The sequence below is a fragment of the Budorcas taxicolor genome, chromosome 1 (assembly GCF_023091745.1).
Source record: "Budorcas taxicolor isolate Tak-1 chromosome 1, Takin1.1, whole genome shotgun sequence".
Lineage (NCBI taxonomy): Eukaryota > Metazoa > Chordata > Mammalia > Artiodactyla > Bovidae > Budorcas > Budorcas taxicolor.
In genome coordinates, this window is record NC_068910.1 from 46,360,793 (window position 1) to 46,382,383 (window position 21,591).

The 21,591-nt window shown below is 40.9% G+C and overlaps 1 protein-coding gene across 1 annotated transcript in view; it reads left to right on the top strand.

Moving 5' to 3' along the window:
• ULK4 (unc-51 like kinase 4) overlaps nucleotides 1–21,591 on the top strand; it is a 487,906-nt gene that overhangs the window by 132,258 nt on the left and 334,057 nt on the right. The window contains exons 22-26 of the mRNA XM_052660763.1: nucleotides 6,607–6,740; nucleotides 8,141–8,262; nucleotides 8,382–8,438; nucleotides 14,132–14,183; nucleotides 14,285–14,379. Coding sequence (XP_052516723.1) covers nucleotides 6,607–6,740; nucleotides 8,141–8,262; nucleotides 8,382–8,438; nucleotides 14,132–14,183; nucleotides 14,285–14,379 — 460 coding nt within the window. The remainder of the gene's footprint in view (nucleotides 1–6,606; nucleotides 6,741–8,140; nucleotides 8,263–8,381; nucleotides 8,439–14,131; nucleotides 14,184–14,284; nucleotides 14,380–21,591) is intronic.

A 21,591-nucleotide genomic window follows, 5' to 3' on the forward strand; every position in this document is an offset into this window, starting at 1 on the left:
TGGGCAGAAACCCCTTAGAAGAAATGGAGTAACCATCATAGTCAGCAAAAGAGTCCGAAATGCAGTACTTGGATGCAATCTCAAAAATGACAGAATGATCTCTGTTCGTTTCCAAGGCAAACCATTCAGTATCACAGTAATCCAAGTCTATGCCCCGACGAGTAACGCTGAAGAAGCTGAAGTTGAACAGTTCCATGAAGACCTACAAGACCTTTTAGAAATAACACCCAAAAAAGATATCCTTTTCATTATAGAGGACTGGAATGCAAAAGTAGGAAGTCAAGAAATACCCGGAGTAACAGGCAGATTTGGCCTTGGAGTACAGAATGAAGTAGGGCAAAGGCTAATAGAGTTTTGCCAAGAGAACACCAGAAGATAGAAATGAGCAAGAATTTAATGCTACTAAATACTGATGAGGTGTAACTCAGGGGGAACTTGTGCGCCACTGGGACAACCATTTTGGGAAACCATTTGGCAGTGCTGTGAGGTGGAACATTTGATGTTCCATTTCTTTGTTTTATTGTTGAAAAAAACTGAACGATAGTTGATTATCAATATTATGTTTCATGTGTACAGCAAAGTGACTTGATTATATACACGAGTATATATATCTGTGTTTTCTAATTCTTCTCCGTTATAGATTGTTGTAAGATACTGAATTATGTTTCCTTCTTGTGCTATATGGTAAATCAGTGTTGTTGATCTGTTTAGTATATAGTAGTGTGTATCTGTTAATCCTTTCAGTTTAGTTCAGTCACTCAGTCGTGTCTTGACTCTTTGCGCCCCCATGAATCGCAGCACGCCAGGCCTCCCTGTCCATCACCATCTCCCGGAGTTCACTCAGACTCACGTCCATCGAGTCCGTGATGCCATCCAGCCATCTCATCCTCTGTCGTCCCCTTCTCCTCCTGCCCCCAGTCCCTCCCAGCATCAAAGTCTTTTCCAATGAGTCAACTCTTCGCATGAGGTGGCCAAAGTACTGGAGCTTCAGCTTTAGCATCATTCCTTCCAGAGAAATCCCAGGGTTGATCTCCTTCAGAATGGACTGGTTGGATCTCCTTGCAGTCCAAGGGACTCTCAAGAGTCTTCTCCAACACCACAGTTCAAAAGCATCAATTCTTTGGTGCTCAGCCTTCTTCACAGTCCAACTCTCACATCCATACATGACCACAGGAAAAACCATAGCCTTGACTAGATGGACCTTAGTCTGCAAAGTAATGTCTCTGCTTTTGAATATACTATCTAGGTTGGTCATCACTTTTCTTCCAAGGAGTAAGTGTCTTTTAATTTCATGGCTGCAGTCACCATCTGCAGTGATTTTGGAGCCCAAAAAAATAAAGTGTGACACTGTTTCCACTGTTTCCCCATCTGTTTCCCGTGAAGTGATGGGACCAGATGCCATGATCTTCGTTTTCTGCATGTTGAGCTTTAAGCCAACTTTTTCGTTCTCCTCTTTCACTTTCATCAAGAGGCTTTTTAGCTCCTCTTCACTTTCTGCCATAAGGGTGGTGTCATCTGCATAGCTGAGGTTATTGATATTTCTCCCAGCAATCTTGATTCCAGCTTGTGTTTCTTCCAGTCCAGCGTTTCTCATGATGTACTCTGCATAGAAGTTAAATAAGCAGGGTGACAATATACAGCCTTGATGCACTCCTTTTCCTATTTGGAACCAGTCTGTTGTTCCATGTCTAACAGTTCTAACTGTTGCTTCCTGACCTGCATACAGATTTCTCAAGAGGCAGGTCAGGTGGTCTGGGATTCCCATCTCTTTCAGAATTTTCCACAGTTTATTGTGATCCATGCAGTCAAAGGCTTTGGCATAGTCAATAAGGCAGAAATAGATGTTTTTCTGGAACTCTCTTGCTTTTTTGATGATCCAGCGGATGTTGGCAATTTGATCTCTGGTTCCTCTGCCTTTTCTAAAACCAGCTTGAACATCAGGGAGTTCACGGTTCACGTGTTGCTGAAGCCTGGCTTGGAGAATTTTGAGCATTACTTACTAGCATGTGAGATGAGTGCAATTGTGCGGTAGTTTGAGCATTCTTTGGCATTGCCTTTCTTTGGGATTGGAATGAAGACTGACCTTTTGCAGTCCTGTGGCCACTGCTGAGTTTTCCAAATTTGCTGGCATATTGACTGCAGCACTTTCACAGCATCATCTCTCAGGATTTGAAACAGCTCAACTGGAATTCCATCACCTCCACTAGCTTTGCTCGTAGTGATGCTTTCTAAGGCCCACTTGACTTCACATTCCAGGATGTCTGACTCTAGATTAGTGATCACATCATCATGATTATCTGGGTCATGAAGATCTTTTTTGTACAGTTCTTCTGTGTATTCTTGCCACCTCTTCTTAATATCTTCTGCTTCTGTTAGGTCCATACCATTTCTGTCCTTTATTGAGCCCATCTTTGCATGAAATGTTCCCTTGGTATCTCTAATTTTCTTAAAGAGATCTCTAGTCTTTCCCATTCTGTTGTTTTCCTCTATTTCTTTGCATTGATTGCTGAAGAAGCCTTTCTTATCTCTCCTTGCTATTCTTTGGAACTCTGCATTTAGATGCTTATATCTTTCCTTTTCTTCTTTGCTTTTTGCTTCTCTTCTTTTCACAGTGATTTGTAAGGCCTCCCCAGACAGCCATTTTGCTTTTTTGCATTTCTTTTCCATGGGAATGGTCTTGATCCCTGTCTCCTGTACAATGTCACAAACCTCATTCCATAGTTCATCAGGCACTCTATCTGTCAGATCTAGTCCCTTAAATCCATTTCTCACTTCCCTGTATAATCATAAGGGATTTGATTTAGGTCATACCTGAATGGTCTAGTGGTTTTACCTATTTTCTTCAATTTGAGTCTGAATTTGGTAATAAGGAGTTCATGATCTGAGCCACAGTCAGCTCCTGGTCTTGTTTTTGTTGACTGTATAGAGCTTCTCCATCTTTGGCTGCAAAGAATATAATCAGTCTGATTTAGGTGTTGACCATCTGGTGATGTACTCCCAATTTATCCGTTCCTACCCTGCTGCCTTTGGTAACTGTAAATTTGTTTTGTAAATAAGTTTATGTGTACTGTCTTTTAGATTCCATAGATAAGTGATACTGTATTTGTCTCTCTTTGTGTGACTTTGTGAGTTAGAGAATAGGATGAACAGCAGAGGTGGCCTTCCCTGGGAATGTTCTCTTAAGATCTGTTCACTCCAGAAAACAGTGTCTTCATTTTTGTGGTGGTATTTAATTTTAATAATTCTTAGAAGCAACAATTATTAGTGATAAAAGCAGCTACCATTTCTTGAGTATGTACCTTATGTTAGACCCCAGATGATTTTCTCATTCAGTCTTCACAGCAGTCCTGCAAGGTAGGAATTGTTAACCCATTTATAATGAGAAAACTGAAGGTATAAAGAGGTTAAGAAATTTGTTCAAGATCATGCTGTTAGAAGGTGGTAGGGCAGGGAATTAGAGCCAGATTTATTGAAATCTCTGTCAGTATTGTCAAGTTGAAAGAGTGACCCTACTGAAGGAAAGGAGAAAAACAATTTAGAAATCATAATGGGCCACGGGTCATAATAAAGTTTTGGGATACTTCTGTGGTGTTGCTATTGATTTACCTCTTGTTTAAAGTCACCGTGACTTGGCATAGTAAGAAAATGGAGGTCTATAGGTCTTAGGAAAAGGAGGTAATATTTTTGCGAACACTCACTATTTATTATCTGGTAGGGTATGTTGTGTAACTGAGTGTTACAGCACCTAATTTTTTTTTTTTAATTGGCTGTGTAGAGCAATGATACTACTTCATGTTTTCAAAACACTTAAGTTTTGAATAAATGACTCCTACTCATGGTTCATAAACCAGAAAAACTCAAAAAGTAAGAAGGTTGTCATGTATCGATGTGAGAGTTGGACCATAAGAAGGCTGAGCGCTGAAAGATTGATGCATTTGAACTGTGGTGTTGGAAAAGATTCTTGAGAGTCCCTTGGACTGCAAGGAGATCAAACCAGTCAGTCCTAAGGGAAGTCAGTCCTGAATATTCATTGAAAGGACTGATGATGAAGCTGAAGCTCCAGTACTTTGACCATCTGATGCAAAGAGCCGACTCACTGGAAAAGTGATGGGAGTGAGACCAGATTGTGGTGGGTGGAAGAAGTTAAGAGGAGCAAAGGAGATATTGGATGTAGATTGGTTTCTTAAGAGGTTTGACTGAGGAAGGGAGGAGAGAGGCAATGGGGGAGTTGCTAGACGGACAGGAAAAGCATTTTGTTAAATGGGAGAGAGTGAGTATACAAAATGGAAAAGAAGGAATTGGCCGTTTCAGGATTCTGAGAAAAGGGAACTGACTGTGATCCAGACAGAGTTGCAAGGAGAGAGAGGTCAGTGGTTGTGGTGGGAGGAAAGGAGGCCAGGATAGGACACACAGTAAGTTTAGATTTAGGAAGAATGTCTTCATGATGCTTTCTATTTTCTCTGTATAGTAGGAGGCAGAATCACTCACTGAGAATCTCATAAGAGGATGGACATTTCAGGGTTTAAAGAGAAGAAAATTTTGGAGATAGGCGAGGTGCTGGTGCTGTTTTGTGCCCTTGAGTATTGGTGTCATCCTTTTACAGTGGAGCAACTCGTCTCCATGTTTAACTTCAGCAGCCTCTCTGCAGACGTACAGGATGTGTATAGATCGCTAGATTCATCCAGATAATTTGACTACACGGATGCGGGGAAAAAAAAAAGTGTAATGAAATGATAGATGGTGGGATGCAATCGAAGCAGGAAGTAAATGAGGAAAAGGAAGTGCTTTTTGGGAGATGTGATGGATTGGGAGATGATGTCATGGATTTTGAAAGACGATGTCATGGGTTGGGAGGCAATGTCATGGATTCAATCAGTGGAAGTTCCCTGGAGTCTGAGGAACTATCACAGTGGAAGAGTGTGCAAGCAGGAATAAGAGCAGATTATAGTCAGTATATTCAGAGGGCGTATTTGAAATACTTAGCTTGGAGGGGCTACAGTTAAATGCTGGAATCTTTTAATGTTGGAGAAAGCTTTTCAGCAGATGGCGAGACTGGGCAGGGAGATACCAGGCAACGCATCTTGGGGAACCAAGAAGGAAGATGGTGTTTTCTGGTCCTGCTCCTTAGTTGGGCTGATGGGGCAGGTGTCAGCTGATCGAGAGGTTCCTGGAGTGGCTGCTATTTGCTTGGAAACTCCAGGCCACAGCGATAGTGTGTCCTGCTGTGGGTTCCCGGGAACTCCAGGCTGCCTGGCTCCCCAGGCTGATCTCATTCATTTTATCACATATTCTATCATATCCCATTTTATGGGAAGCTTTTGGATTCCGCTTACCATGAAATAATCAGGTTCTCATTTCTTCAGTTTACTTATCCTCATGGAGCTCTGTGCTCTCTGTTTTTAAAGTCATAGCGATATATTTCTATGGATTCATCAGGATTTACTCTACATTTTGAGCAGGGTCTTGTATTTGTTAGAGTGTGATTAGGGCTTTAATCAGCAACTGAAACAGAGATGCCAGCTGGCTTATATGGATCTTAAACTTTTGATTTGGTTTTATTCCCAGGTCTTTACTAATAGAGCTGCAAATAATGACCAGCAAGAAGGCAAAAGGATGCGTAAATCTACTAAGAGAACCACATAAATGCTGAGTGTTAAGATTTCAGTGTATGTTATGTATGTGTATGGTGTCCAGAACCACCCTTTTCTGGTTTCCAATGGGAGTTTTGGGAAGCAGAAGTTGGGTGGAATGATGATTGCAGCAGAGCTGGAGAGATGGTTGATGATGGCAAGGGGAGTCCAGCAAGGGGGATTGCAGTCAAGGGGCCTTTGAAGTCAGGGAGCTCATAAGAGTTGCAGAGACTGGGAACTTGGGTAGTGGGTCTAGCAAAGGGAAGGAACAACAGTTTTCAACAGTACCCTTGGTACCCAGAGTGATGGTTCAACAAGTCCCCTGGTTCTGGATCGGAGGCTCTTGGTTCAGAGACGAATGATAACAAATGCCACTGGTTTGAAGAAGAAATAAGTTTATTAAGAGACAGATATCATTAAACCAGAGGACAAAGGGCATGTGAAATCCAGATGTTCAGATGGTATCTGCTCTCTGTATTATATCCAGTGCTGAAATGAATCATTTTCTTTGGATTTATATATACAGTTTAGTGAAAGAACTGGAATTTCTATGTCTTGCCTGGGATTCAGAGCAAGTTTAGGACTAATGTCCAACGAAGGTGCAGACAACTGGTGGTTCTACTTTGAATCTTCAAAATGCCAAAGCCCTCTTCTTTCCAGATGCTTTTGTTTGCCTTTCATCTGTCATCTGAAGAACGTGGGGTTTCTTTTAACGGGCCAAAGGCAAATGAAGTCAGGGCATTGTTTTGTAATAACACTGGCAGAGATATTCAGAGTTGCCTTATTTTCTCTCTGCATAAATGTCTCCATTTTTCTAAGGCAGAAATAGACTGTGCTCGACAAGTCGCTCCATATCTAAATGTCAGCATGATGGGGACGGTGCCCCCTGGAAACACTTGCCATGGTGGTATTTTCGGGCAGATGCTATCAACTATTTTATCATGAGAGGTAATCTTTGGCACTTCTGTGTGTGTAGACTGGTGATGTACATCGAGAGAGACAGCAGAAAGACCACTCCAGGCAAGGAGCAGCAAAGCGGCAATGAATACCTGTCCCGGTGCCTTGACCTGCTCATCCGTCACATGGTGCAGGAGCTGCCACGTATCCTGGGTAAATTGGAGTCTCGTCCATCCTTAGGCCCCTTTCGCTTACCTTTTGCGACTTGGCTTTTGGGCATCTCTTCTCTTTTTGTTCTTGATGGTCTGTTTTTTGCAGGCAAGTGCAGTGACACTTCTTGAATGTGTAGTTTCAAAATTTCAACGTTCCCTATCTGTTATCATAAATATTTTGTATCAGTGACATGATAGAGGCAATGAGTAGGCTAAAGGGCTAAATTAGGTTACATTGAGGTGTCATCTTGCAGTCCTGGAAAAGAAAAGGAAAGCATTTTAATTGGGGAAAATTGGACTTAGGCTATCATCTTAGGAACTTTCTCAAAATTTCTCTTTGCACAGTTCGGAAGAAAAACATTTTTCCTTCAGGTTGTAACCACAAATTTATTTTTTCTTACAATAATTTAAAAATACGTAGGCACCAAAATTTAATATTAAAGAATTTTGTTATTGAAGTTTGAAAATTTCGTTGGTTTGAAAAATTTAAGATGAAAATAATAATGATCTACAAAGGATGTTTATTATAGCTAACAAAATCTGTTATTCCACTGTTATTTACAGATGCAAAAAGCATCTAAGTAATGTGTACATTTAGTTTAAAATCGCATTCCATGCTTTCCCAGCAGATGTGGCTATAAACCAGAAATGTTTAAAATGTTAAATTTGATCCAGACTGTTATGGTAAAAGATATTTAGACTCAGAAATTCAGAATATTAAATCAAAGTAATGAAAATATCTTCATGGCTGATGGACAATAACTTTTTGCTCCTTACTAATAATGTGGGAGATTTTTGCCTGTTCATGACTGAAAATAGAGCTTTTCAAAATTTATTTGGATTGTAACCCTTTTAAAATCTCCAGACCAAAGGCCACAATCTGGTCAATTGGTAGCTGACTTTCTTTTTACATGACTCATCTTGTCTTAGGAGATGATGATGACATTCATGTGTCTAGCAAGGCGAGGTTTGTTATTGGACTTGGCTATCCAATAGGAAGTTTTGGGAATTGATCTCTTACTTCTACCATCCTATTCTATTACCAGAGAAATCGAATCTATGACCTGTTAGTTTATAATTCTTAAAATAACTTTTTCCTGTTTACAAAAGTAATGGATACTCATGGTTGATATTTGTAAAGTACAAAAAAAGAAAAATCATTTTTATATTCTATTTTAAATTTCCAGATGAGAGATCAATCTTATATCCATCTTGTCCCCAGAGGCCACAGCTTCCTGTTTTAACGTCAAGAGTTGGGAATAAAACAGTGTAGCTACTACCCACTTCTTTTATTTGGAGATTATTTCCCTTAGCAATCCCATTAGTATTCAGCCCATGGCTGGTGGTCCCTAAGCATTTGTGGTCTCTAACCTCGTGTGTGCTCTGGGATGTGCTTTGCAGGTGACATTCTTAACGCCCTGGCTAACGTTTCTGGTCGTAAACACCCATCCACAGTTCAAGCAAAGCAGCTGAAGATGTGTCTCCCCCTCATGCCTATAGTGCTTCACCTGGTAACGTCTCAGGTATCATCTTTTTTGGGGAAAAAAGTGGAGCTGAGAAACGTCAACTCAGACAAAACATGATCATTTCTTTCTTACACATGGCTTTCAGGATTTAATCTATGGAAACTCTCATCACACAGGTATTTCGACCTCAAGTTGTAACAGAAGAGTTCCTTTTCAGTTATGGAACTATTCTTGTGAGTAATGCTGAATTTTTCATGTTCCTAATAAAAATGTGGCTCTCTCTACTGTTTGTGGGATTTGGTGTCAGAATGAAGTAATTTTAAAATCTTAGTGGTATTTATTTGTCTCTAGGGAAGTGACCTTTTTGTATTTTTATCTGTTGACTGTAATAAAATTTGACATTTGGGGAAAAATAACATTCTCTTCTGATAATGCATTTTGTTTAGAGACAGACCCAGGTAGGGTAAATAAGTCCATAGAAAAGATTTTCATAGTGTTTGGTATTAAACATCATGAAAACATTTAAAATAATGAAATTGGTAAAAATGGAATTCTGGAAACAGTATTATAATTTCCTTTGGCTAACATCGTCCAGCTATGTGCAGTGTCTCTTTCTGTGATGACATTTCTCTAAGTGGAGCTCAATTTAACCTTATCTTTAATTTTAATGAGATGAGTAGCAGTGAAAAACAAATCACTGTATTATCTTTCACTTCGATTTTTGCTCACACAAAGAAAATAGTCTGTTTGTTAAGGTTGTGGCTCATGAATTATGTTATCTTCTCCCCTTGCCTGGAACACTTACAGTATATACTGTTGATAAAACAGCGAGCTGTACAAAGGGAAACGAAAACATTTGTCACGCAGCCTATTCTGTCTTCCTTTGATGTTAATAATAAACGCTGAGCTGAGATTTTAAAAATGCCATATCAGATAGGTGTCTCGTTAAAATGAAGTAAATATCTCAATTTTATTGCTGATTTGGAGTAAAAAAAAAAAAAATGATTACCATCCATAAGTGAGGTTATAGTTTTCTAGAAGGTTCATCATACGGTAACGTATGATGTTTTGAAGTATGACTGTTGAGTAGAGAGGTCACTGACTTTTGTAAGCAGTGTGTTTAGTCAATGCAATATAGGTTCTTTTGTACTCAACTTGAGATCGTTATCATCCTTGAATCTTGAATTCTACAAAGCATATAATTTTTGTAGCACATTCATGAATTTGCAAATTGTGAGAATTTCATCTACCACCTCCCTTAATATGCTTTCCAATCTTTTTAAGGACAATATGGTATCATTTTGAGCAGCACTATAGTTCTATGTTTATACCTCCACTGTGCTGACATATGGAGCCTGATCATAGTAATTTTGCCCTTGCAGCCCTCCTTGGAATATTTTGGCCCAGTGTTTGTTTGTTTGGGCTAGGTAGAACTGTCCTGTGTTCATTCTCTTTATTTTTTCCTCCTGTGTAGTACTTTGCTGTGCTTCCCTTAACTGAGTACAGTTTAGATTTTCAAGGAACTCCAATATAAGTCTTTGTGAACTTTCAGGGAGACCTCCTCTACTTCATGTAACCCATCTGCTCCCCCCGAGGAAGGGCCTTCTCACCTTCTCCCAGGAGGGAGTGTACCCTTTGAGGGGTAGGGGTGTTCAGCAGGGCTTTTTGTATGGGTTTGCTTCACATAGGCACTTTCAGGGAATGGGAGATAACTTGCTTGGTTCAAAGGTAACTGTGATACTGAAAATTCTTTAGCAGTCTTTCCCTTGATAGTGTTGCTCAAGTAAAAGGAGTTTACACACACCGTGGAAGAGGTCTCTTGGTTCTGTTTGGGCGATTTTCCTAGTTTGAGTCGCGGCCAGTTCCAGAGCTCTTCTTTTGTTATTTTTCTTACCGTGTCTGTTATTTGGCCTTAGCTGTGCATCCATCTTCCTTGACTTAGTGTTGGCCGCACTGATGAAATGCTAGTCCACGGAGAGGAAGCGTTGACTGAAGTCATGGACCTGGCTGTAGTTACCCACCCAGATCTGGTGCGTGTTTCTATGAGCTGTTGCGAGTTGGCTGTTGCTTCTGTGAGTTGATCCGCAGTCTGTCCAGAAGATGCCACAAACACCGTTGTTAGTTACAGTGTCCCCCCAGTGCCAGAGGCACAGTCTGCTCCTTCCTTGGAAGGAGTAGAAGGCCCTTGGAAGTTCACGGTGCAGAATCTGCACATTGAAATCCTTGAGTTTTCTGCTTGAGAACAATTACTTTAAATTTTGTCTAGGCAAAGCTTCCCTGGAGTTAAGAGGGTTGGTTTGTTTATTTGTGTGGGTCTTTTCTTTTGGGCAGAAGGTGGGGTGTGGGCCTGTTCTCCGGCGGATCTTCCTGACCTGGGAATCGAACCGGGGACTCCTGCATTGCAGGCGGATTCTTAACCTACTGAGCTATAAGGGAAACCCTTTATATTTTAAAAGTGCACATTGATTTGGTGTATTTAGACTTTGGGTCCACCATTAGTAGCTGTATCTAAGAACTTCTTGGGCTTCTGCTAAAGGACCTCTCCAGGGGCTGCTGACCTGCCTCATGTGGGTGGAGACAGCAGCCGTACTCCGTGTGATCTTCGCTCATTAGAAGGGTCATGAAGGCACAGGCTGGAGGGGCTGTTGGAATTTTGCTTCCCATTGGTTTCTGTTTTCATACTGATACCAGGCATGGTTTGCCTTTTGACCTATAGGTATCATTTTTTTAAAATTTATTTTGGTAGAAAAGTTCAGGATACTTTTTATATTTGGAGCCCTAGGCTTTAGCTTTTTTTTTCCCCCCAGGCAAAAGGAAGTTTTGGTCTCTTTATGATTTAAAGAGGCACGAGTTTGGAAGCAATTTAGTAGGAAACTTTTAAACCATTATTAAGCTTTCGAAGAGCCCAGGCCAAAGAGGACTACACAGCTGATGATTGCTGTTTTTACTTCTTATTGGCAGAAGCAATGTGTCATCGTACCTGCCTCCCTCTCCAGTAAGAGGGGGAAAAAAAGGTACCCAGGGACACTTACGCAGTAAAACATCTGGGGAGGTGCTGTGGGGAAGTTCCAAGGTGAACTTCACCTTAGTTCTTTTGTACCTTCATTGAATTAGGCTGGGAAACAGGAAGCAATGATATTAAGGAAATCTGTTTGAAAACTCGTGATGTTCACTGTGTTTCTTGTGTCCTCCTGAAAATGCTCTTGACTAATGAGCTGAGGAAGAGGACTTCGTTGTGTTTATTCTTAAGTTCTGGCCTCATTAGTTTATGAAAGTTCAGTGGTTATGTGGTGGTTATAGTTTTTTACAAAAAGAAAAATTCAGATCTTCAAATGAAAGAAATGATTAAATGATTCTGGTTTTTACACAAGAATGTGATTATAATATCCATCATCAATAAATCAATAAATCTTTGCTACTCTTGAGCTTTGAGAAAGTCAGAAAAGACCCTCTCCAGGTTTTTAAGTGAGTGTTGGTCTGTTGATAGATTTTGACTTCAGCTGTAGAAGATAAAGCAGAGAGAGGGTCCTCTTATATTTTTATTTATTATTTTTTGGCTGTGTCACACAGCTTGTGGGATCTTAGCTTCTGGCAATGAAAGTGCCAAATCTTAACCACTGGACTGCCAAAGAATTCCCTTATATTTAAAAAAATATGATATTATATATTTATTCATTGCCACATGGGTGTTCTTGTTAGGAAGATTTTTCCTTTTCTTAAAAATTGTTTATTTAAAAAAAAAATTAACACACCCTGAAGTTATATACCCACCTTGCTTAGAGAACTTATTCTCAGCTTCTCAGAAGTACTGAACAGTAATGAGGGGCACTGGGCTACCCTGGAGTCATAGCTTTCCTTCCTTTTATCCCCCTAGATGGGGCCGTACTTTTGCCCCACAGTCCTCCACCTAGTGAGCCTAGTTGTGGAGTAGGTGTCCACCCTTTTTGCTCCGCTGCTGTACTCCCAGCTTTGAAGTTCACAGCATCAGAAGATGCCCGGTGTAGTGTGGTCATCTACAGATTTTTCTGGGTCATTCCCCCTCACTCCCATGGTGTCTCAGCCCTGGATTCGCAGTCATTGTTAGAGAATCATGTATTTCTGCGGAGGTTCCTTCTAGCACCTCATCCTCTCAGCTCCTCGACCATCTCTCTTCCCATGGGTGTGTCTCTCCCTCCCTCGGCTGCCTCCACCCATAGCCTTATTTTCAGCATCGTACTGTCTGGCTGCGACACCTTATTTTCAGCTCACTACCCCTGCTCCTCATCTCCAACAGTCCTTTGATTCCTCTGGGACTTTAATTGGCCTTACCGCTTTGCACTCACCATCCTGCCCTCCCTGGGCCCAGTGACTTGACGATTCTCTTTCCTCAGCTTCGAGTCCCTGGTTCAACCCCTATCCCTACCTTGCGTGTACCCGTGATCCCTTTCCTGTCCCTTCCTCCATTGTCCTCCTCTGGCAAACCCAAGTGCTGGTTCACTTTAATTCTCTACCTCCCTCACCCCTGCTTTGAGTGACTAAGTGCGGCTGGAGGAAAACAGCTGGTCTCACTTTAAATTCATGACTGCTCACTTCAAGTGAGTCCTCTCTGTAGACTGGGGCATCAGGTTCCTCTTCCTAATTTATATACCTTCACGCTCACCTGGATGATTGTTCATACTTGCCCTCCTCTCCCTGAATCTCCAGTGTCTCCTGCCCTGTCCTCACTCTCACCTGATTAATTCCTGTTACACCGAGAAGGAAGAGAAAGAAATCGACCCAGAGAGATTTAAATTGGCAAATCAATGAAACGTCCAGTAGGGATTTTTAAAAAATTAAACAGGCGAAGTATAAGGAAGAAAATAAAAGAACCCTATAGTTTCACAATCTAGAAAACCGTTGTTGCTGTTAAAAAAAGAAAAAATAATAATACATGTGCATAGTTAGAAAATTCTAACAGTGCAGAAAGGCAGAAAACGAATAGGGAAAGTATGCCTCCTGGTCTAGTGTTCTTCCTCACAGGGAGCCTCTGAATGGTTCCTGTGATTTCTCCCTGAAAATTTTTTGTCCACATCTCTGTTCATGTGTTATCTACATATTCGTTAAATATTATACAGAAAAATTATAGTATAAACACTGTTTTGTCTCTTCTTTCTTAAGCTGTAGACATTTAAGTAGATTTATTGAAATCAAAAGATACCTTTCTAAAAGACGCAGCTGTCTATAACGGACTTTTGGACTCAGAGGGAGAGGGAGAGGGTGGGATGATATGGGAGAATGGCATTCTATCATGTATACTATCATGTAAGAATTGAATCGCTAGTCTATGTCTGACGCAGGATACAGCATGCTTGGGGCTGGTGCATGGGGATGACCCACAGAGATGTTATGGGGAGGGAGGTGGGAGGGGGGTTCATGTTTGGGAACACATGTAAGAATTAAAGATTTTAAAAGTAAAAAAAAAAAAAAATAAATAAAAAAAAAAAAAAGATACCTTTCTTTGAATTTTTTTACATCAAATTGTGAAATTATTTCAGCCAAATGGTTGTAAAAATGCCTCTTTTTCTTATTTATTACGCATATAATTTGGCTGAAATAATTTCACCTGATTTCAAAATAGGGCCATGACTTCTGCTGAATAAATAGAGATTTGATGTTGAAAAAAATTTCTAATGACTTTTGTGTGTTCACTCAATCAGAGACTTTCTAAGAATGTTATCTTTCCCTTTCTGGATAAAGAAATTAGTGCCTACTTATCACATGAAATTTAGAAACTGTAGAAAAATGTAAAAAGAATATAAAAATCACTTACTTCCTACCACCAGAAGTAAATCATGGTGAACACACATACGATCATACGTTCAGTTTCTTTTTTTTTTTCCCTCTGCATAGTTTTTACATCAGTTATTTTAAAATCTCTATTTATTAACATTTTTATATATTTTTTCAGAGTCATATTAAATCAATAGACTCAGGAGAAACTAACATAGATGGAGCTGTAGGTGAGTAGATCGTGGGACATTTTACATCTTTGCTTGATGATTTTGATACTATGATTTTGAACATGTAAATAAACATCCATAATGATTAACTGTATTTCTAGGACTGATGGCATCAGAAGAATTTATCAAGATCACGCTATCGGCTTTTGAAGCAGTGATACAGTACCCTGTTTTATTGAAAGACTATTGCTCTACGGTCAGTTATGGCTGCTTTTGAAAAAGATATTTTTTGGCTTACTTGGTAACTCTGTCTATAAAGAGATCAGCTTACATATACTTGGTCATACATGTTCCTCACATGAAATAACTGTTGAGAAAAGCTGCCCCCCGGACAGGATGAACCTAAGAAACCTCTCCCTACTTTGTTGACTTGTTTTGGGGTTTTTCTTTTGCTTATTATTTTCTTTCCCTTCTGGTCCACACTTTACTCACAGTGTACCCCTTGTTATTCCTGGCCTAGAGTTTCTCAGCCTTGGCACTGGGCTTCCATAGTGGCTCAGATGGTAAAGAGTCTGCCTGTAATGCAGGAGACCCAGGTTTGATCCCTGGATTGGGAAGATCCCCTGGAGAAGTGAATGGCTCCCCACTCCACTATTCTTGCCTGGAGAACTCCACAGACAGAGGAGCCTGGTGGGCTATAGTCCATGGGGATCCCAAACATGACCGAGTGACAAACACTCTCACTTTCAACCTTGCCACTCTGGATGTTTGGAGATGGGCAGTTCCTTGTTGTGGAGGCTGTCCTGGGCATTGAGAGCAGCATCTCTGGCCTCTACATAGTAGATTTGGAGGCTCCCCTCAGTTGCAGCAATCAAAAAGGTCTCTACGCATTGCCAGATGCTTTCTGGGCATGTTTTCCCACAACTGGGAGTAGTCCATCTGCCGTTTACACATCTGCCTTATGTGTCTGTTTCTAGGCTATATGTTCTGTTTCATGAATCTCTTTGTCTAGCCCTTACCTTGTACCAGCTTATTTCTTCCTATCATAGTAAACCTGGAAACCATGTCTGCTTCATGCTTTTTGACATTTTTCCATTATTCTTTCCAAATACTTTATAGGATCAGTATGAGAAATTCACACAACCTCGTTGGAATATTTATGTGTTTTATATTGGAATTATAGATTAATTTTGCAATAAGGAGTTCATGATCTGAGCCCAGTCTTGTTTTTGCTGACTGTATAGAGCTTCTCCATCTTCGGCCGCAAAGAATATAAACAGTCTGACTTCAGTATTGACCATCTGGTGATGTCCATGTGTAGAGTCTTCTCTTGTGTTGTTGGAAGAGGGTGTTTGCTATGACTAGTGTGTTCTCTTGGCCAAACTCTGTTAGCCTTTGCCCTGCTTCATTCTGTACTCCAAGGCCAAATTTGCCTATTACTCCAATATCTCTTGACTTCCTACTTTTGCATTCTAGTCACCTGTGATGAAAAGGACATCTTTTTTGGGTGTTAGTTCTAGAAGGTCTTGTAGGTCTTCGTAGAACCATTCAGCTTCTTCAATATTACTGGTCAGGGCATAGACTTGAATTACTGTGATATTGAATGGTTTGCCTTGGAAACGAACAGAGATCATTCTGTCGTTTTTGAGATTGCATCCAAGTACTGCATTTCAGACTCTTGTTGACTGTGATGGCTACTCGATTTCTTCTAAGGGATTCCTGCCCACAGTAGTAGATATAATGGTCATCTGAGTTAAATTTACCCATTCCAGTCCGTTTTATTTCACTGATTCCTAAAATGTCAATGTTGACTCTTGCCGTCTCCTGTTTGGCCACTTCCAATTTGCCCTGATTCAGGACCTGACTTTCCAGGTTCCTATGCAATATTGTTCTTTACAGCATCGGACTTTACTTCCATCACCAGTCACATCCACAGCTGTGTGTTGTTTGGTGGCTCAGATGGTAAAGCGTCTGCCTACAATGTGGGAGACCTGGGTTCAATCCCTGGGTCAGGAAGATCTCCTGGAGAAGGAAATGGCAACCCACTCCAGTACTCTTGCCTGGAAAATCCCATGGAAGGAGGAGCTTGGTGGGTTATAGTCCATGGGGTCACAAAGAGTTGGACACGACTGAGTGACTTCACTTTCATTGTCTTTGTTTTTTCTGGAGTTATTTCTCCACTGATCTCCAGTAGCATATTCGGCACCTATCTACCTGGGGAGTTCATCCTTCAGTATCCTATCTTTTTGCCTTTTCATACTGTTCATGGGGTTCTCAAGGCAAGAGTACTGAAGTGGTTTGCCAGGCCTTTCTCCAGTGGACCACATTTTGTCAGAACTCTTCACCATGACCCGTCTGTCTTGGGTAGCCATACATGGCATGGCTCATAGTTTCATTGAGTTAGACAAGCTCTATACAGTCAGCAAAAACAAGACCAGGAGCTGACTGTGGCTCAGATCCTGAACTCCTTATTGCAAAATTCAGGCTTAAATTGAAGAAAGTAGGGGAAACAACTAGACCATTCAGGTATGATCTAAATGAAACCCCTTACAATTATACAGTGGAAGTGACACATAGATTCAAGGGATTAGATCTGATAGAGTACCTGAAGAGCTGTGGACAGACGTTCGTGATATTGTACAGGAGGCAGGGATCAAGACCATCTCCAAGAAAAACAAATGCAAAAAGGCAAAATGGTTGTCTGAGGAGGCCTTAGCTGAGAAAAGAAGAGATGCTAAAAGCAAAGGAGAAAAGGAAAAATATACCCATTTGAATGCAGAGTTCCAAAGACTAGCAAAGAGAGATAAGAAAACCTTCCTCAGTGATCAATGCAAAGAAATAGAGGAAAACAATAGAATAGGAAAGACTAGAGAGCTCTTCAAGAAATTTTAGAGATATCAAGGGAACATTTCATGCAAAGATGGGCACAGTAAATGACAGGAATGGGATGGACCTAACAGAAGCAGGAGATAAGAGGTGGCAAGAATACACAGAAGAACTATACAGAAAAGATCTTCATGGCCCAGATAACCATGATGGTGTGATCACTCACCTAGAGCCAGACATCCTGGAATGAGAAGTCAAGTGGACCTTAGGAAGCATTACTATGAACAAAACTAGTGGAGGTGATGGAATTCCAGCTGAGCTATTTCAAATCCTAAAAGATGAGGCTGTTAAAGTGCTGTGCTCAACATGCTGCAAATTTGGAAAACTCAGCAGTGGCCACAGGACTGGAACAGGTCAGGATTTATTCCAATCCCAAATAATGGCAATGCCAAGGAATGTTCAAACTACCACACAATTGCACTCATCTCTCACGGCAGCAAAGTAACACTCAAAATTCTCCAAGCCAAGCTTCAATAGTATGTGAACCGTGAACTTCCATATGTTCCAGCTGGTTTTAGAAAAGACAGAGGAACCAGAAATCAAATTGCCATTGGATCTGTTGGATCATAGAAAAAGCAAGAAAAACATCTACTTCTGCTTTATTGACTACACCAAAGCCTTGGACTGTGTAGATCACAACAAACTGTGAAAAATTGTTCAAGAGATGGGAATACCAGATCATTTGACTTGCCTCCTGCGAAATCTGTTTGTGGGTCAAGAAGCAACAATTAGAACTGGACATGGAACAATAGACTGGTTCCGAATTGGGAAAGGAGTATGTTAGGGCTATATATTGTCACCCCACTTGTTTAACTTATATGCGGAGTACATCTTGAGAAATGCTGTGCTGGATGAAGCACAAGCTGGAATCAAGATTGCCGGGAGAAATATTAATAACCTCAGATGTGCAGATGACACCATCCTTTTGGCAGAAAGTGAAGAAGAGCTAAAGAGCCTCATGATGAAAGTGAAAGAGGAGAGTGAAAAAGCTGGCTTGAAACTCAGCATTCAAAAAATGAAGATCATGTCATCTGGTCCTATCACTTCATGGCAAATAGTGGACAAACAATGGAAAGAGTGAGGGACTTTAGTTTTTTGGGCTCAAAAATCACTGCAGATGGTGACTGCAGCCATGAAATTAAAAGACAATTGTTCCTTGGAAGAAAAGCTATGACCAATGTAGACAGCATATTAAAAAGCAGAGACATTACTTGGCCAACAAAGGTCCATCTAGTCAGAGCTATGGTTTTTCCAGTAGTCATGTATGGATGTGAGAGTTGGACCATAAAGAAAGCTGAGCACTGAAGAATTGATGCTTTTGAACTCTGGTGTTGGTGAAGACTCTCGAGAGTCCCTTGGACTGCAAAGAGATCCAACCAGTCATTCCTAAAGGAAATCAATCCTGAATATTCACTGGAAGGACTGATGCTGAAGCTGAAACTCCAGTATTTTGGCTACCTGATGCGAAGAACTGACTCATCGGAAGAGACCCTAACGCTGGAAAAGATTGACGGTGGGAGGAGAAGGGGATGACGGAGGACGAGGTGGTTGGATGGCATCACTGACTTGATGGGCATGAGTTTGAGGAAGCTCCAGGAGTTGGTAATAGACAGGGAAGCCTGGCTTGCTGCTGTCCATGGGGTCACAAAGAATAGGACATGACTGAGATACTGAACTGAACTGATAGATTAATTTGCACAGTTGACTGCTTTTAGGCTTCTTATCAATGACTATATTTTTACCTTCATTTATTTATTTTTTTCTAACATATAGTTGGGTGTCTGACCCATGTCATTTTCCTTTTTTCTAAGAAACTTAACATTTCTTACAAGGCAAGTCTACTGGCAAAACATTTCTTCAGTTATTGTTTGTGTGAGAAATTCTTTATTTTTCCTTTTATTCCCGAGGGATAATTTCAGTCAGAATTCTAGGTTGGTGTTGTTTTTTCCTTCTCAACACTACAGATATTTCATTCCAGCCTGATATATCAGATAAAATGACCTGAGATCAATGAGCTGGATGTTAGTATGAAGCTTTATGTTTCTTTGGCTAGGAGCCAGGCTGTGTTGACTGTTTGCTGTAACTGTAGGTTTCAGAGCCTAAAATGACGTGTAACATCCTTGTTTTGTCTATCCTGTCGTCTTCGGGTTTCCCTAACAGCGCCTTCTGGAATAAAGCCTTTGCAGCTCTCTCAGTTGTAATCCTGGGTTATCACACAGGAGCCCTGTTGATGCTGTGGTGAGGTGTGGCGGAGTGGGTAGAGATCCATAGCCCCTCGGTTTAGGTCACATTCCTTTTCTGAGCCTGTGAGCCTGGGCTGTGACCCTCACACATACTTCTCAGCACCCCCACCCCCATACCCCCGTTGGTGAGATGGGAAGGCTTGCAGGGTGTTAGAATTGGATATTTTCCCCCCTAGCTCAGGGTTTGGTAAAACCTGAGTAGGTTCAGCTTTTGGTAGAATAGTCTCTTGAGTCCAGCCTTTGTTAAGGAGAGAAGAATGCTCTAAACATATGTCAGAATGGTTAGTTTTTCCTTTCCTCTGCCAGAAACGTGAGACTTCTCTGATCTTCAATCTGAGAATCTGGTGGGGCTCCGGGAGGTAAAACTTTTGGGAGGTGGGTGGCTGCACTAAGGCTGGGCCTCCAGGAGGTTTTATCATCTCAGACTCCAACTCTAGGCAATTACTGTTTAAGTTTTTGTACCAGTTGCTGGCTCCAGTGGCAGCTTCTGCTCCTGTTAAGCTACGATTTTCTGCCTTTGCCTTTGTCTTCAGTTCTAGTGGACAGTTGGTTTTCTTTGTGACTTTAATTCTCTGATTTATCTGAGATGAGTTGTTGATTTTCAGTTTGTTTAGCTCTTTTCTTCTTGTGAGCATGATTATAATAGCTTTCCAGCTTTTTTTTAAACCAGTTATCAATGGTTATCATATTTGTAAATATTTTATATATATGTGTGTATTTATATTTGGTAAAAGTCATGATATCATAGACCCTTAGAATTTTATCATTGTTGTAAATGGTGTCTTTTTAAAATTATGTTGTTTGATTGGTTGTTGTAGAGACATTGGGAAGAGTATTGATTTTTGGCTGTTCATCTTCTAATAGTCTTGCTTTTTGGACCATACTTAATCGTCAAACCTATAGAGTTGGGCATGTAGATAATTTTAGTCCCACTCCTCTCTTAATGTGCTCTCTTAAACCTTCAAGATGGGTGTTGAGCCTGTTGACAGGGGTTGATGATGAGATGTATTTCTCTTCTTTGCATAGTTTTTGCTTTTGACATAACTGGGAGTTTAGAGTTTTCAAAATTCCTTTGTGAAATTTGAGGCATATGCTTTAAGTGATGCGATATCACTCAATGAAAAAGGGTAAAAAAAAAAAAAACAAACCAAACACCCTAGTCCTTACGGTTCTTGTACAACTGTCTAGATATATTGTCATGTGTAATTTTATTTTGTGAAGTTGCGTAGAACAGGGTGACACTGATGGGCCACTACCCATGTGTGGAGATCCTGGCCTGTGTAGGGCATTCTTTCACTGGTTTGGACAACACGAGGGTGGTGTTGGGCTGTGGCCACTTCTGCCTTTTGTCTGTGGTGAGAACGAATACGTATCTTAGGATCAGGAATCAATGCAGGTGTAAACAATAGGAGTTTTATTTATTGTCACCAAAATAGTTCACCAGGTGGGACCGTTGTTTTGAGAATTAGACAGTGGGAGTGATTTGTCCTTTCTTCATCATCCGTTTTCATCCCACGGGTAAATTGTTATTGTGGAGTCGATTTCAAACCATATTTGATAGTGCTCTGTCTGATATAACAAGAAAGTCATAGAGGTGGTATGTGTAATGGATTTAGATCTTTGGAATCTGCATCTCAAAACCACCAAGATTAACTTGTCATAGCACTTGGATGTATTTGTGAAAACATGAGGATTATGTATCTCCTTTTTTCCCAACATTTTGATGATTGTTTAAACTTGATTAATGATCACCAGCTTAAATGTATATTAATTTGACAAGTTCAATGTCTATGCATGCCAGGCAGATTTTGTATTACATACTAACATTCCTTTCATCAACTCTGAAGGTTTTGATAAACTACTGTCTTGATGATCACAGTGTTATTTTGACCTGAAGACTTTTCCAGGTTGACATGAGCTTGGTTGTTAATTAAGTGTCATGCAGAGTTTAGATGCTGGGTAAATTTAGCTGTTGATGTTTTTCACCCCTCTGACTAGTGATTTGTCAGTGAAAAATGGCATGGGTAGTGGTTGATATTGTAACAGGGCCAGGGCAGGTGTGACTGACACTTAGCGGGTGGGCGAGGACTGTGGCTAGGGGCCTACTTTGCCTGTGGTCAGCGGGTCAGTGGTCCTCGTGGCAGAAAGTGCAGTGAGAGGTGGGTCGTGGCCTTCTTTCCCGGGACCTCCAGGCCCTCAGGCTAGTGGGTGAGGTGGGGGCCTGGGGACAAGCAGGGGGCTGTGCCCTGCAGGCTCCAGAGCTCTTGCCAGGCCCTCCACTGGCCAGCCCTAGGCTTTGAGGAGATGCAGACCTCTCCCCCATCCCCGCCTCCACGACC